This window comes from Prionailurus bengalensis, chromosome X (assembly GCF_016509475.1).
Source record: "Prionailurus bengalensis isolate Pbe53 chromosome X, Fcat_Pben_1.1_paternal_pri, whole genome shotgun sequence".
NCBI classification, from domain to species: Eukaryota; Metazoa; Chordata; class Mammalia; order Carnivora; family Felidae; genus Prionailurus; species Prionailurus bengalensis.
In genome coordinates, this window is record NC_057361.1 from 93056567 (window position 1) to 93071180 (window position 14614).

At 44.9% G+C, this 14614-nt stretch overlaps 1 protein-coding gene across 2 annotated transcripts in view; it reads right to left on the reverse strand.

Annotated features, from left to right (window-relative positions):
• LHFPL1 (LHFPL tetraspan subfamily member 1) overlaps positions 1-12218 on the reverse strand; it is a 46933-nt gene extending 34715 nt beyond the window's left edge. The window contains exon 1 of one of the 2 annotated variants that reach the window (XR_006295699.1): positions 11973-12218. Coding sequence is in view for 1 of the 2 variants with exons in the window: in XM_043570461.1 (XP_043426396.1) it covers positions 3794-4259 (466 nt within the window). In the remaining variant the exon portion in view is untranslated. Of the gene's footprint in view, positions 1-3793; positions 4312-11972 lie in introns of those variants that run through there. The other variant, XM_043570461.1, reaches the window with a different exon arrangement.
• Between the last annotated feature and the right edge of the window lie 2396 nt (positions 12219-14614).

Here is a 14614-nt window from a genome sequence, read left to right on the forward strand (position 1 = left end):
CCTATCTGGGTACGTTGAATTATATCTCCTTAACCAAAAAAAAAAAAAAATGTCCAGAGTGGTGGTTCTCACTTGCATTGGGAAAAAGGAACACAGCATACACATCAGAGTCACTGGGGAGATTTTTCAAAACACGCAGACGTCCACCTGTTGCTATGTAAATCAGAATGGGAAAAAGGTTGAGAGAGTTGGGGAGTCCACATATTTTTAAGCCCTCCAGGTGATCTTGATACATTCCCTGCTCTAGAAAGATTCTTGGCCTCCCTCATGTAACCCGATCCAAGATCTTATACTTTTCCCTGCCAAGAAGTTCCTTATATTTACTTCTCAACTATTTCTTCTTTGTTTAGCTCGCACTGAAGATAGAGAACAATTCACAAGCATCTTGCCTATGTATACACAGGGGAATGTGAATAATGACCTTGTTCTCAGGGACTGGGGGCCAGCTGTTTGGAAAGCCCAGCATCCCCAGGGTTGAAATAATCTCCTGGCCAGATGTTTCCTTCACCGGTTGGAGCAGGGCATGGAGGTCCCAGTGGAAGGCTCCCTGGACCCTAGGCTTGTCCAGCTGGATCAGCTGCAGGTGGAGCAAATGGGACCCAAGGGCCCCATCAGGTCACCTTGCTAAGTCTGACTCAGGCCAGCAGCTCTTTATTTCTTCCTGTCTCTCCCACTTCCCACTGTTCATCTCCGTGGGCAGCTGCCAAACTGGGGAACAAGAGTCAGGCAGGGGGAGGGAGTAGTTCTTAATGGATACTCCATCTCTTCAGTGGTTTGGGGTCTGGCAGAGATCAACCAGACCTAAAACAAATTGGCTCCACCCCCCTGCTGTATTTCAGTTAATGCACTAGCTGCCGAGAAGCAGGCAGGCCTGGAACAACAGAATCAATTCCCCTCAGCTGAACAGCAAGCTTAAACTTAACCCCCACAGTTCTTTCTCTTGTGTCTTTTATCTGTGGTGCTAAACATGCTGTTCAGGCTTGGCTTCCTGACACTGACAGAGCATATCTCCGAGGGGTCAGATACAAGATCTCTGGAGACCCTTGGGTGATGGTCATGTGCCAAGGGGCTCCTAGGAAATATGATGCATCCAAGCAGTCTTCACCATTCCCTCACATCTGATGTAACCTTGACAGGTGCCGGTTTTTAAAAAGGAGGTACAAATGACCCTTATTTGGCTGGTGTTACAGATGGGAGAGCTGTGGAAATTTAGCCATCTGTCCAGTATCATTCACTTATCCAGGGATAAACCTTGAACCACCATGCCTTGGGTCTTGACTCCTATGACTACTGTCAAATGGCATTTTATTTTTGAACTTTAAAGACCCTCACCCAGGTATAAATACTGTGACCATATGCCTATGAGCAAGGGTCAGTGGGGAATCATTCTATATGAGGAACCACATAAGAGGAAAATAGTACTAATGTTTTGCTTCTTATGTATGACACCTGCCACTCAGCCAAAGTTCTTCCCCACTCAGTCCATGAGTGTGTTGTAAAATTCCATGACTTACCCACATACCTCCTCAAGAATTTCCTCTGAGTTTCTAAACCTCGGAAGTGGGATCAACTAAAATGTATCATATGGAGAAACATAAGGGTTTTTGTAAAAGTCTCAGTCAAGCCCAAGTAAGCTGGGAGTAGGAGCCACTGTTAATAATGCTTGGACTCTGGTGGAAGCTGTTGTTACTTGCCTTCTGATTCCTACCAATTAGCCCCTCTCACCCTCTGCTGGCAACTCTTAGAAATTCAAGTGAGGCTAAGCTGTCACTCTCAAATCAGAATAGAAAAGGACTCAGGGTGCTAAGGTCCCCTGGGGGAAACAAAAAGCATAGCATGTGAAGGAACCCAGCTCTCACGTGTTCAACTTATCCTAAGATATGCTAGACACTGCCATAGCTGTGTATTCATTCTTCTACAGTTACTGAAGACCTGGTCTGTGCCAGGCACCGAACTGGGCCCTGAGAATGTAAATATAAGTTGTAAAGACCGTCCCTTTCTCCCGCCAGCTAAGTGTTATTTTCTGAAATAACGTGTCCATAAAAGTGCTGAGCTATCTATAGCATGCCCAAGAATTCAGGTGAAAAGTGAGCCTATTTAAGGTTTATTTGTGATACCCATAGAGCCCCCAAAGGGAGACAAAGCCATTGGCTTAGACCAGCCTTAGTAACTGGTTCTGTACCATGGTTTTCAAGGGGGAAGAAAGGAGCTAGTCTAATGACTTTCAATGTGGCCAGAAAACCATTAGTAGCTAAAGAATGGAAAATTTCAGGAATAAGGGAGACTAGAATGTGAATTCACATTTAAAACTTTTACAGTGAGTCTGAAGAAAGAGGGAACCAGAAAATATCACCTTAACTGGAACAACACAAAGAAACTGGCAATTTTCATAAGCAGGTCAGGAAACCATGATGCGTTAGTTCAGGGTTTCTCGACCTTGGCATGATTGTCATTTTGTGCCGGATACTTCTTTGTTGTTGGAAATTGGAAGCTGTCGCGTTTTTGTGCCTTGTGGGATATTTAACATCATCCCACATCTTTATCCACTGGATGTCAATAGCACACTCCCCAAGTTGTGATAATCAAAAGCGTCTCAAAGAGATTACCAAACGTCCAGGGCAGGGAGGGAATAGCTCCTGTTGAGAAACAGTGTCTTTGTTCACCACTATTCTCTTACTCCAAGGCCATCTCAATACAGTCATTAGAGAGAATAAAGAAATTTAGCATCTGCGCCATCTTGCCAACGAACAAATTCAAGGAAAGAAGGGAGGTGAGCATACTAGAGGTCACTGTCACTTGCTCAGCCACTGGGCAACTTAGCGTAAGAGCCAGAAGTGGGAACCAAGTTTCTTGGCTCCATTCACACACATTGTGCTGCTAATGGAGGTGATAATGATGATGACTTGAATAATGATTCTAAAACTTCATGAACAACAACCACAAACTTCAGCAAGATGTTCTACCAGCACTTTTTCCCAGTGCCCCATTTGGGTATAAAATATAACACATGCATTTGCCTGTCTACACTTGCCTTTTCTTCTCGCATAGTTCAAATTAAACTGCCCCCATTGCCTTCCCGCAGTCTGCCATATTTGCATTTTGCTCTTTCCTGGCCCATCTGCACGCTACCAGCACCCCAGGTCTTCTGCACTAAATTTAGAGGGAGACTGAATGAGGGGAAAAATGAGTAGGGTGGGTCAGGGCCTTAGGAAATTGGGATAGACTGTTAACAGCTACCAAATAGGGCTAGCCTTAGATATAGGGCAAATAAGCAGGGACCTACAGTCTGTCTGGTACTTAGCATTTCACTTTTAGAGATATATTCTTTTGGTGAAGGCTGTACGTTAAACTTGTCAGTAATTAGCACTTGTGTGTACATGTTTATCAGATCATTGCCCTTTGAGATCACTACCAGAGATCAAGGCTCTCGGAGATCAAGTGTATTTAGAGTATATGTTGCTGCCCCTGGAAAGTGGACCTGGATAAAAGTCTTCAATGGGCACTACTCAGGCGGAAGAAGGTGATGAAAATGGAGGCTAAAAACAAAAAACAAAAACCAAAAAACCCAGATACCAACTTTGCTACTAGCCCGTTTTGCTGTGAGTAAAACCCTGCTATAGATTGCACTCTGGGGAGTCCTGGGCTGGGTGTTTCAAAGGAGTCCACGTTCATAGCGTTCGGGTTGGACAAACAGGAGGGGCTGAGAGTGGATTTCCCTGTAAGGCAACACGTCCCACCCCCACCCCCACCGCCAAGCTCCACAACCTGCCCAGCCCCGGTGACACAGTCTTACCTCCCACGAACTGTGCTGCTCCCATGCAACGTCCCATCATTCTGGAGATGAGCCCCTCCATGCAGCAGCCCAGGACAGCAGCCAGTGCCACGAGGAGCAGCAGAGCACAGCCGGCACCTGTCACCACTGTGCACATCTGCCAGGCCAGGCTTGGGATGGCACTGAAGCTGGCATAGCGCCCACACTCTTCCACCATGATCAGACTGTGCCCCTCTCCCCGCACGGGGTAGTTGCACCTCCGGAATGTGCTGAATGACACTGGCTTCCCCAGCTGGGATCCAAAGAGCCAGTAAGGCAGGAAGTAACTGGTAGAACTGGCCACAGCAGTACCAAGGGACAGGAAGGCCCAGAGGGTCCCCACCAGGGTCAGGCTGCTCCTCATGGTCCCAGGTTTCTCTGCAGGGATGGGGAGATGAGTTGGGTCATAGCACCAAATGCAGAAAGTTAGCAAGTAGGCCAGTTTCATCTGGCTGGCCAGTCCTAGGGCTCGTTTACGTACCACTTGGCCTTTGCTTCTGGATAACATTATTCTCCTCAGGACCGTTTAGGTCCTTCTGGGATTCTGCTTTCCAGCATTTTCCCCATCTTCCCTTCCCTCCACCTGATTCAGATTTCTATGGTCTCTAGGCTGCAATGGAAGAGCCATAGAAATGAACTGGTGGCTGCTCCAGCAGCTCGAATGCAGCCTGATCAGACAGCTTTCAACTCTTGACGTCTAGCATGAAGCAAGTGGCAGGAGGGAAGGCTGAATGAAACCAAGGCTGCCCAGAGAATCCTCAGCTTCCGGTGGAATGGCTTTACTGGCCTGGAGGCCTGGAAAGAGATGGTATCTCAAGAGGGTCAGGAAGCAAGTTGTTTTCAGAGAGTGAGGGAGAAGGAAGACAACTCAGGGGGCTGCCCCTCCTACAAGGGAGAAGAAGGAAAGAGAGCTCACTGGGGGGGGGGGGGGGTCACAGGATGTGCCCCTACGACCTATGTAGGATGTCTGATAGGGCATCAATATGAGCCGTTCACAGGGTTGAAAAATGTGCAGAATAAAATATGGGGTTCCTCCCTCACACCCCATTCTTATCACTGAGTGAGCACTGATCAGTCACTTTTTCTCCAAAAGCAATACGAGGCAACTTTCCAACCAGTAAGCGTTGTTTGACTCTAGACCGGCTATTAAGAAAACCTGCCTCATCCTTTGCTCCAAAGCTTCTCTTCTCTCTGACATGGATCAGGTGCCCCCTGCCTGGCAGCAGGAACATATATATAGCTGTAAGGACCTTTCAAGGTGCTTCCGGAACAAGCAATCTCAGATTCAAGACCCCGAGAGCCTTTTCAGATCTCATCTCCTCGGCCCAGCTCACAAATGGCTTTCACAGACCCCTCTGTTGAAAATCGACCACTTCCCTCCCAACTCCATTAATCTGCCATTGCTTTCTGGCCGCAATTAGGGCAGCCAGAGACCACACTGCAGCTTGATGACAGCACTGTGAATGTCTCCAGCAGGCAGATGGTGGAGGATGTTTCAGAAACGTCTCCATGATTCATCACCATTGCTTAAGGCTACAGGTGGTGGGAGAGGGTTTCAGGGGTGGGGACCCAAGGTAAGGGGGACTGCGCAGGCACTGGCTGTATGGGCTACCATACTGCTAATTGGAGACATTGTCAGGAGCTAGCAGCAGCTGTTTTCAGGGTCTCAGGGACCGTGCCCAGCCATGGGCCCTTTCACAAGCACCATTACAGAGTGCCCGGCACAGAGTAGCCGCTCCAACTCATGTTTGTTTCATGAAACCCATTTCACAGAAGCAGCCAATTTCCAGGCTGGCAGGGACCTTAATGAATCTCCTAATTCGACCTTCTTGTTTTATGTATGGGGGGGGGCACGGCCCAGTAAGGGGAGAAATGATTTCCCTTAAGTCATAGAGTAAATTAGCAAGCGGCAACACCAGAATAAGAAAATAAGAAACCCGAGCTGCCTATTCCTGGGCCATTACTTTTCTACCACACAGTCCTAACATCCCTTCCCCCCACCATCACTTTACGGATGGGAATCCGGAGAGGAAGTGATTTACCCAAGGGAAAAGGGCTAGTGAGGTACACTGGCCAGACCAGAGCCCAATTATTTGATTCTTAGCATAATGCTCTGTTTTCAGTCCACCGCAATTCCCCTCCTGAAACATATGTATTGTGTGCTATGTGTTTTGTGCAGGAAGGGAGAGGAGATCATAAATTGTAGGTGCTTACGTTGGAATGTTAGGGCTTGGGAAGAAAGTGCCCTGAGCTGAGCCCCTGGGAAGGAGGCTTTGTGCCTGATTGGGGGGCGGGGGGGGGTGGGCAGTGAGAAGAAGATGTGATGAGGGATTGAAAGCCAACAGGAGAAGTGGAACTAGTTTTAAGTAATTGCTGTTAGAAAACAGGTATGCTTGGTCGCAATGAGGTAATGCCTCTGCTTGTTATATTAGCGTTTGTAAGATTATGAGAAGTACAAGCAGAGCTCTGTTATGGGTTCACTTCCTGGTGAAGAAGCCCAGGCGGGAGGATGAAAGGAAACAAACTGACCAACGCAGACTGCCGACTGCTTCATCGTATTCCCTTCCAAAGCCTTCACTTCACGTCCTCTGCCCAACCATCTGTGTTCCGTAAGAAAGGCGTCACTCCTGATTTACAAATTAGCCCACTGAGTATCAGAAAGCTAAGTGGCTTGCCCAAGGTGACACAGTGATGTAATGCACAGCCATCATTTCCCACTGCTCATTCACCCACAACCTTCCCCCATTGTTCTCCTTTATCGCCCCAGTAGTATTACACTTAAAAGCCTCCATGGTTTCCCACCCAGGATTTCAACAAAATGTTTAAGAATGGGGAAAGAATTAGAGACGCAGACTGGGAAGGTGGGAGAAAGGCCACTTCCTCTAAGCGGCGTGTAAACCAGCAGAACAAAAGCATTAGCTCTTCCAAGCTCAGCAATTGTAGTCAGAACCAACCCCATAGGTTGCCCCAAAACATGATCACCTGGAGATCCAAGGTTCCAGTATGACAACCAGTAGAAGGGCAGAGAATCGAAGGCAGAGAAAGAAACTATATCAGTGAGTGGTACCTAGACTATACTCGAAATAAGAGGTGGGGCTCTGACATAAGAGTATCATCATCTGTGACAAATCCAGCAGTTTAAAAAAACTACAATACTACCAACCACTGTCACCACAATTTTATTTTTTAAGTGGAATTTTGAACCCGAGATGTAAGATGGCAGAATCACAAAAGTCAGTTTAAATTACACATGGTTAGCTTTAGGGAAACTCATCAGCTTTCAGAACTTAAATTAAATACTTCTAACTTCAGAAAAGACTCGTTGTCCTTACTTCATTCAGGACTGGGATGACAAATTATGCTGGTTCTCCTGGGACTGAGGCATTTCCGGGGACTCTCAGTGATAAGACTAGGAGAGTTAGTCATTCTATTTAGTACTAGAGGTGTGGTGGGCCAGCACCGTCTGTGGACAGCAAGTTCAGAATCACTGCCACAGATAACTCTCTAATGTTCTCTCTCCAGAGAGAACAATACAAAGTCAGAAGTGACCATGAAATTACACAGGGGAGAGATGAAGCCTATGTGTTTTGAATGTAAGCCTTTCTGGATCATAGATGAGACCTCATGCAGTCAAGGAAGAGGTCTCACAGATCCAATTGCCCCATATTTTCTGAGCATAGAATAAGCCCCAACCCAGCTCAGGAATTAGAACGATTTCTCCTGTGGCTGGACAGAGAGGTCATGGGCCATGTGGACTCTAGGCAGGCACACTGCTACATGGTCACATGCGCCAGGCGGGGAAGCGCATTCAAGCAAGTGCTCTCAGTCCCTGTATTGCCTGCAGTGGAGTAACTTCCCTTCGTGACACTCCTCCAAAGGAATCCAAGTTCATTCCCAGGAACTAGCTAAGTCTCTTTGCAATGACATAAATAAAAGTCACACACACAGTGCTATACTTCATTCTATCTTTATTCTTCTTGTATATGTCATGTACACAATGGCTTTGTTTCCCTGCCCTAGAATTCTAGCCACATAGCTACACTGGATTTCAGAAACCAAGAACTCACCCTGATGCTCCTGATAACTGGCCCGGTAACCAGGCATTGATAGGATTGTTAATGACCCTCTCTCTTTAGGTGTCTTATGGTCCCTCATCCCTTAGTTTCTTCATCTCCTAAATGGGTCACATGCCTGTTTCTGAGAGTGGTCGTGGTCATATAAGATGCAGTGAGTGTAGCCAGAAAGTTATAACAACCAGAGTGGAAGCGTGAAGTGTCTTCTGCATTTACCATTCTTTACGGAAGGATGATGTTCACTAATCTCTAGAGACATGGTGGTCATTCTAATGCAGACTCGTGGGTAGGAATCACTTCAACCTTTTGAGGCAGGAAACCCACCTAAGCCGTACATGTCCAATGGTCATGTACAGTGCTTTTAAAGAACTCTATAGAAGGAGAATCCACAACTTTCTCAGTAGTTTAACAACTCTCCCTGTCAATAAATCATTCATTATGTCTCATTTTAAACCTTTTCTGCTGCAACATAAGGGCAATTCCTTTGGTCGCGTGTCCTCAGAGGGAATGGAGAAGAGCTTGGCTGGTCTTCCAGATGACAGTCCTTAATCAACTCAGATTGCTGGTAGCTTACTTTTAGCCCTCCCCCACCCCAAGTGAGCGTTCTACCTCTCTCTTTTGGTGTCTTATTGCCAAGTCTCTAATCATTCATTCTCACCTTTTCATTCTCATGTGTTCTACTCATATGTGGGCACTTGGTATCAATGGAACTGGAAAAACCACTCTTATTTCTTCCGGGTGGAAGAAAAGAAACCAAATCCTTCCTTTACTTCACTTTCTCTCCAGTCCCCACAGAAAAAGACTCAAATACTTTTGTTCCCAGTTAAGCTTGCCATATATCTTCTGAGTTAAGGAAAGCACTGCATTACAAATGTAACAGGGTCCAGGGAAAGCAGCCATTGAGTTAATGACCAGAATGCAAAGTGGTCAGAGAGTCCCTGATTTGCAGCTGCGAAGGAAAACATGGCCGTAAGACTACTGGTCTGTGAGGAGCAGCTTTGTTGGCACTGGTGTTGGCAAAGGAATATGAACAGGCCTTTCTCCTCATGCCCCCCAGATGGTGTGCATCGCCTACCTGCCAACCCTGTTACAAATATATCATGCCCAGTGCTGAGACTTCTGTAGAAAGTGACACAGGCATAGGTTTCCAGTGGTGAATAGAGCCATGCTCCAGAAATATCTTTGCCCAATGGGATGCCTTGGATCAAGTTAGGTATATAAGCGGCCTGAACCTGATCATTCTAGATCTTTCTGCTTTGGACACAGCCTCAAAAAGGATCTACTACCCCTTCCCAAACATTTCTCTCATTTTCTACCACCTTAGTCCTTCAGACGTTATTCCTCTTCTGTATATCGCCACAATGGGAGTTACTCCTAGTTCTGTGCCTGAAATCATCTCATGATGTAGCTATTCCAAGGGCTTTGCTTCCCATTTGTGTCTAGGTGACTCAAAGACGACCTCACATTTTTAAGCTTTATGTGTACACATCTCAGTGAGTTTTGACATCTCCTTATATCTGTTTTACCATCACCACCATCAAGGTACTAGGACATATTTGTAACCTTCAAAAAGTTCCTTGTATTGGTTTTGTGTGTGTGTGTGTGTGTGTGTATGTGTATGTTAAGAATACAATGTAAGATCTATCCTCTTAATGTATTTTAAAGTGCATGGCACTGTCCCATTATCTATAGGCACAAAATTGTATGGAAGATCTCTAGAATTTACTCATCTAGCACGACTGAAACCGTATAGCCATTGAGTAACAAGTCGCCATTTCCCCCTCCCCTCCAGCCCCTAGCACCACCATTCTTGTCTCTGCTTAATATCTCACTTTTGACCTAAGCTGTATCTTTCAAATTCCTGAGCTGATGTTTGCTGACCCTCTTTCTAAGCCTTGTCCCTCCTTCCCTCCTCTTTTATTCTGGAGTAGAAAGATTAGCAAAAACTAGCTGTGTTGGCTTTGTTTATTCATTCATTTGCATCTGAGATGCTCACAAGCAGGTAAGGCAGTTCAAGGCAGGAAGTCAGAGGGTAAGTGGAGACAGAAGACCAACTGAGTCACTGACAGCCTGGAAGACCAATTCTAAATAATCAAGTTGGCCATGCAAAGACAGAGAGAGCCCTTACAAAGACTCCCCACGGAAGGTCCTGGGCTATTCCCTTTCTCCAGAGTTTGAGGTTGGAAAGGTAAGAATTGGAATGATTTCCCTAAATTTCATATGAACTTCTCCCTTCCCTAAAAAAAATTCTGCTCACTGAGCTCCCCATTTGTCTTCTGCTTTGGAAAGTGAGGTATCAATTAGAGCTCTTCATCTCAGTTCTTATTCCAGCTGGACAGATGCCACCACCTTCAGTGATCAGTTGGTCAGCTAGCTATGAGTCCTATCTCACACCTTCCACCAGTTAGAAATGATTCCCACCAGCCTGCTCTGGAAAGACACTGTTAAGCTCTATCAAAGTGGACTAACTGGTACTGCCTCCCCCCAAATAGGTTCAAGGTCCCAGCCTTGCTGCTGTTGCCCAGTAGACCCTCTACCTGTGGCCTCAATGGGAAATAGAATGCCACCACAGCTGATCACCTCTACTCTGTGAAACTAGCCAGTATAGGAAGAAGGTGGGATGGATACTTCTCCAATCACTTCAGCAGACACAAGAGGCAGTGTGGCATATTAAGAGTTTCTCAAAATGGGGGCCCCAACGCCTCTGCATTAGAATCACCCTCCATGCTTGTTTTTCAATGCAGACTGTGACACTCCTTCTCAGAGTCACTGAATTACAACTTATGAGATTTGCATTTTTTAAAAATTCTGAATTGATTCTGATGGGAGCTAATGATTGAGAAATACCATTTTAGTGGAAAAGGGTCTGGATTTTGGCATCAGATCTGAGATAGGGCCCCAAGGTCTTCCCCTTACAGGTTATATGAACTTCAGAGGATCACTTAAGACCTCACAGTTTCAGTTTTATCTATAAAATGGAGACGATTAGGGGCACCTGGGTGGCTCAGTCAGTTGAGTGTCTCACTTTGGCTCAGGTCATGATCTCACAGTCTATGGGGTCGAGCCCCCCGCATCAGGCTCTGTGCTGACAGCTCAGAACCTGGAGCCTGCTTCGAATTCTGTGTCTCCCTCTCTCTGCCTCTCCCCAGCTTGTGTGCTCTCTCTCTCTCTCTCTCTCTCACTCTCTCTCAATAATAAATAAATAAACTTAAAAATATATAAAATGGAGGTGATTAAACATAGTTCAAGAGAAATAACATTTGTGGTATACCCAACAGGACAGGTCTCAATTATTCTCTCTTCTACTGGAAGAGATTCCATTCCCCTATAAGTAAGAGAGAAGACTTGAAGTCTCCCAAGAAGTAGAACATCCCTCCTTTCCCCACTCTTTCTCCTCCAGCCCCTCTCCCAGCGACTTCTTACCCCTCGGCTTCTTTCTGCATTCAGTTTCCCATCACAAAATGGAACCACTGGGCCCAGTGTTCTTTTCAAGAATGGATTTATAGTTTAAACTATTGCAGGTTTTCCTGTAAATCATCATGCTTGGCACATAGTAGGAACTCATAAATATTTACTGAGTGAATGCAACCTTTTGTTTCCAGCCTGACTGACTTCAACATCTGCACTTCAGTTTAACCCCATCACCCCATTTCAGTCCCGTAATCCCAATTTAGGCAAGTCTAGGAGATCAACCCAGCACACGAGCAAAGCGGATCCACTCTCCCTTCTATAGACAGGTCAGAACAAAATCCCTCCCTCCACTCCCAGAGACATGCACTTCCTCTCCTCAAGTTACCAACTCTCCTGGGGAATCCAGCTAGCAGTTAACCCTTAGGTCCTCAAACCATGTCAATATGAAATAGGAATCCAGCCCCAGATTCCTCTTACCCTCTGTGCAAACAACAGGCTCTGAGGAAGTAAAAATGCACCAGGCCCTCTTTGGGAAGAAAACAGCTTCTCTGAGCTGTGAGATGAAAGTACAGGAAGCCTGAGAAAGAAAAGGGAGAAGAGGGGCTGAGCAAGGGGGAGAGCGAGGCAGTTTCTTATCCAGCTGTTTCAATTGCATTTGGCCCAAGTTGCAAATTTACCTTCTGACCACGAAAGCTGATTGACTTGTTCCCTCTCTTCAGACTCAAATCTGAGAAACAACTTCTCCTCACAGCTTGTCAGAAGGGGATGGGAATCCCAGCTGCTCTTTGCAGTGATGCCTGAAAATCTTGCTTTACCTTTGGGAGAGAGGGGCGGAGTCCAACCTAATGGGAATTAACTCCACACACGCTGGAGGTTTCAGATCCAGCCTCAGACATGCAGGCACTTGAAGTAGCTTAGCTGGCACAGACTTCCCCACCTCCATCCTCACAGCTGCCAAGTCAGCTGTGTGTGTGGGCGCGCGCGTGCGTGCGCGCGCGCATGTGTGTGTGAGTGTGTGTGTGTCTGCCGAGGAATAAAGGTTCTCCTCAACTTTCCTCAAAAGCCCGAAATAGTCCCCACCATATATGTCAGGTAGTAGACCTAAATGTCTAGAAACGCCAGAAAACACACGCCTGAATGGAGTAAGACACAATAACCTTCTTTTCCCAAACCAATTTCCACTGTCTGATGTTCCAACAGAGCAATCTATGACTCCAAGATGTAACGGGTTTACATTTAAGAAACTTAAAATCACACATTGAAAAAGCTAAATAATGCTTCCTAAAAATAACAGCACCAGCAAAAGTCAGGGTCTAAATAATTGCTTTTGTGCTTGGGAAGGTAGCTGAGAGGTCTGGAGATTGTTGGAGTTCTGCCTGATGGTCTGATCCAACCTGATGTCATCTCTCCCACCTGTGAATGTCCCTGGCGCTCCATATTATTTTGGGAAACTTATCACCTTCTACCTTGTGTTAGTTTTTTTGCATATGTGTCTCATTTCCCCTCCCGGATGCTGTGTGAATAGGGAAATTTGTTAAACAAAATGAGTTGTAAGGAGGAATGCTAACCAGTTTAACTTAATAGAGCATACTAGACTAGTCCAAAGTATCTTTACTTCTATAATGTCCTACTTGCCTTCCTAGAATGCTATCAAGGTTTTCAGGCCTGTTTTCTAGCACTCTGTGGCAATCATTCAAAAGAGGACAGTAAATTAACCAACAGTTCAACACACTTGTACCACAATTATTTAATGAAGTTAAAAGTTTTTCCTGCCTGCTGTGGATACAAGTGGGCATTCTGTCTTTTATCGGTGACAAACCACATTCCCATCTGTAATAATGGCTTACTAAGGCAGTTTCTGGGGGAGGGACAGATGACCTCTTAGGTAGAATGTCAGATTTTTGGCAGCGTGAGCTCCTGAGATAAGTTTTATCATCTCCCAGTTGTTGTCTCTTTAAGAATCACTGCTTCAGATATAGGGCTGCATAAAGAGAAATGTTACACCCTTTATCACTAAAAATAACTCAATATTAACATCCACATCATAACTATGTATAAGATATGGCTGAAAATTTTGACATAGGAAAAATAATTGATTCCACCAATAAATATGGCCCTTTGCTTAGTGGCTACACCTGTCATTTGGAGAACTGATGACCATTCGCAACTCTACGTAGAGATCGTTTTTACTTATCACTTTTTATCCTCTCTTTCCCTATTCTTCCAGTTCCTTTAAGTGGAATAATATGAAAACTGAAACGTTTACTAAACAATTATCTAATTTATTGGGCAAAGTTTTGTTTCCTGTTCTTAGTTTAACAGTTGATAATTGTCTTACGAAAAAAAATTGCTCGCACCTTGTGGCTGTAGGTTATTTTTCATTGAAAATGCTCTTCAGCCCTACATGAATAGACACTTCTCCAAGGAAGACATCCAGATGGCCAACCGACACATGAAAAAATGCTCAACATCACTCATCAGGGAAATACAAATCAAAACCACAATGAGATATCACCTCACACCTGTCAGAATGACTAACATTAACAACTCAGGCATCAACAGATGTTGGCAAGGATGCGGAGAAAGAGGATCTCTTTTGCATTGTTGGTGGGAATGCAAACTGGTGCAGCCACTCTGGAAAACAGTATGGAGGTTCCTCAAACAATTAAAAATAGTACTACCTTATGACCCAGCAATTGCACTACTAGGTATTTATCCAAGGGATACAGGAGTGCTGTTTCGAAGGGGCACATGCACACCCATGTTTATAGCAGCACTATCAACAACAGCCAAAGTATGGAAAGAGCCCAAATGTCCATCGATGGATGAATGGATAAAGAGAATGTGCTATATATATACAATGGAGTATTACTCAGCAATCAAAAAGATTGAAATCTTGCCATTTGCAACTACATGGATGGAACTAGAGGGTATTATGCTAAGCGAACTTAGAGAAAGACAATATCATATGACTTGACTCATATGAGGACTTTAAGATACAAAACAGATGAACATAAGGGAAGGGAAACAAAAACAATATAAAAACGGGAAGGGGGACATAACAGAAGAGACTCTTAAATATGGAGAACAAACAGAGGTTTACTGGAAGAGTTGTGGGAGAGGGAATGGGCTAAATGGGTAAGAGGCTTTAATAGGAATCTACTCCTGAAATCATTGTTGCACTAAATGCTAACTAACTTGGATGTAAATTTAAAAATAAATTAAATAAAAATAAATAAAATAAAATAAGATAAAATAAAACAAAATAAAATAAAATGCTCTTCAGCCCTACTTTCATAAGATCACATGGGCAGGATTG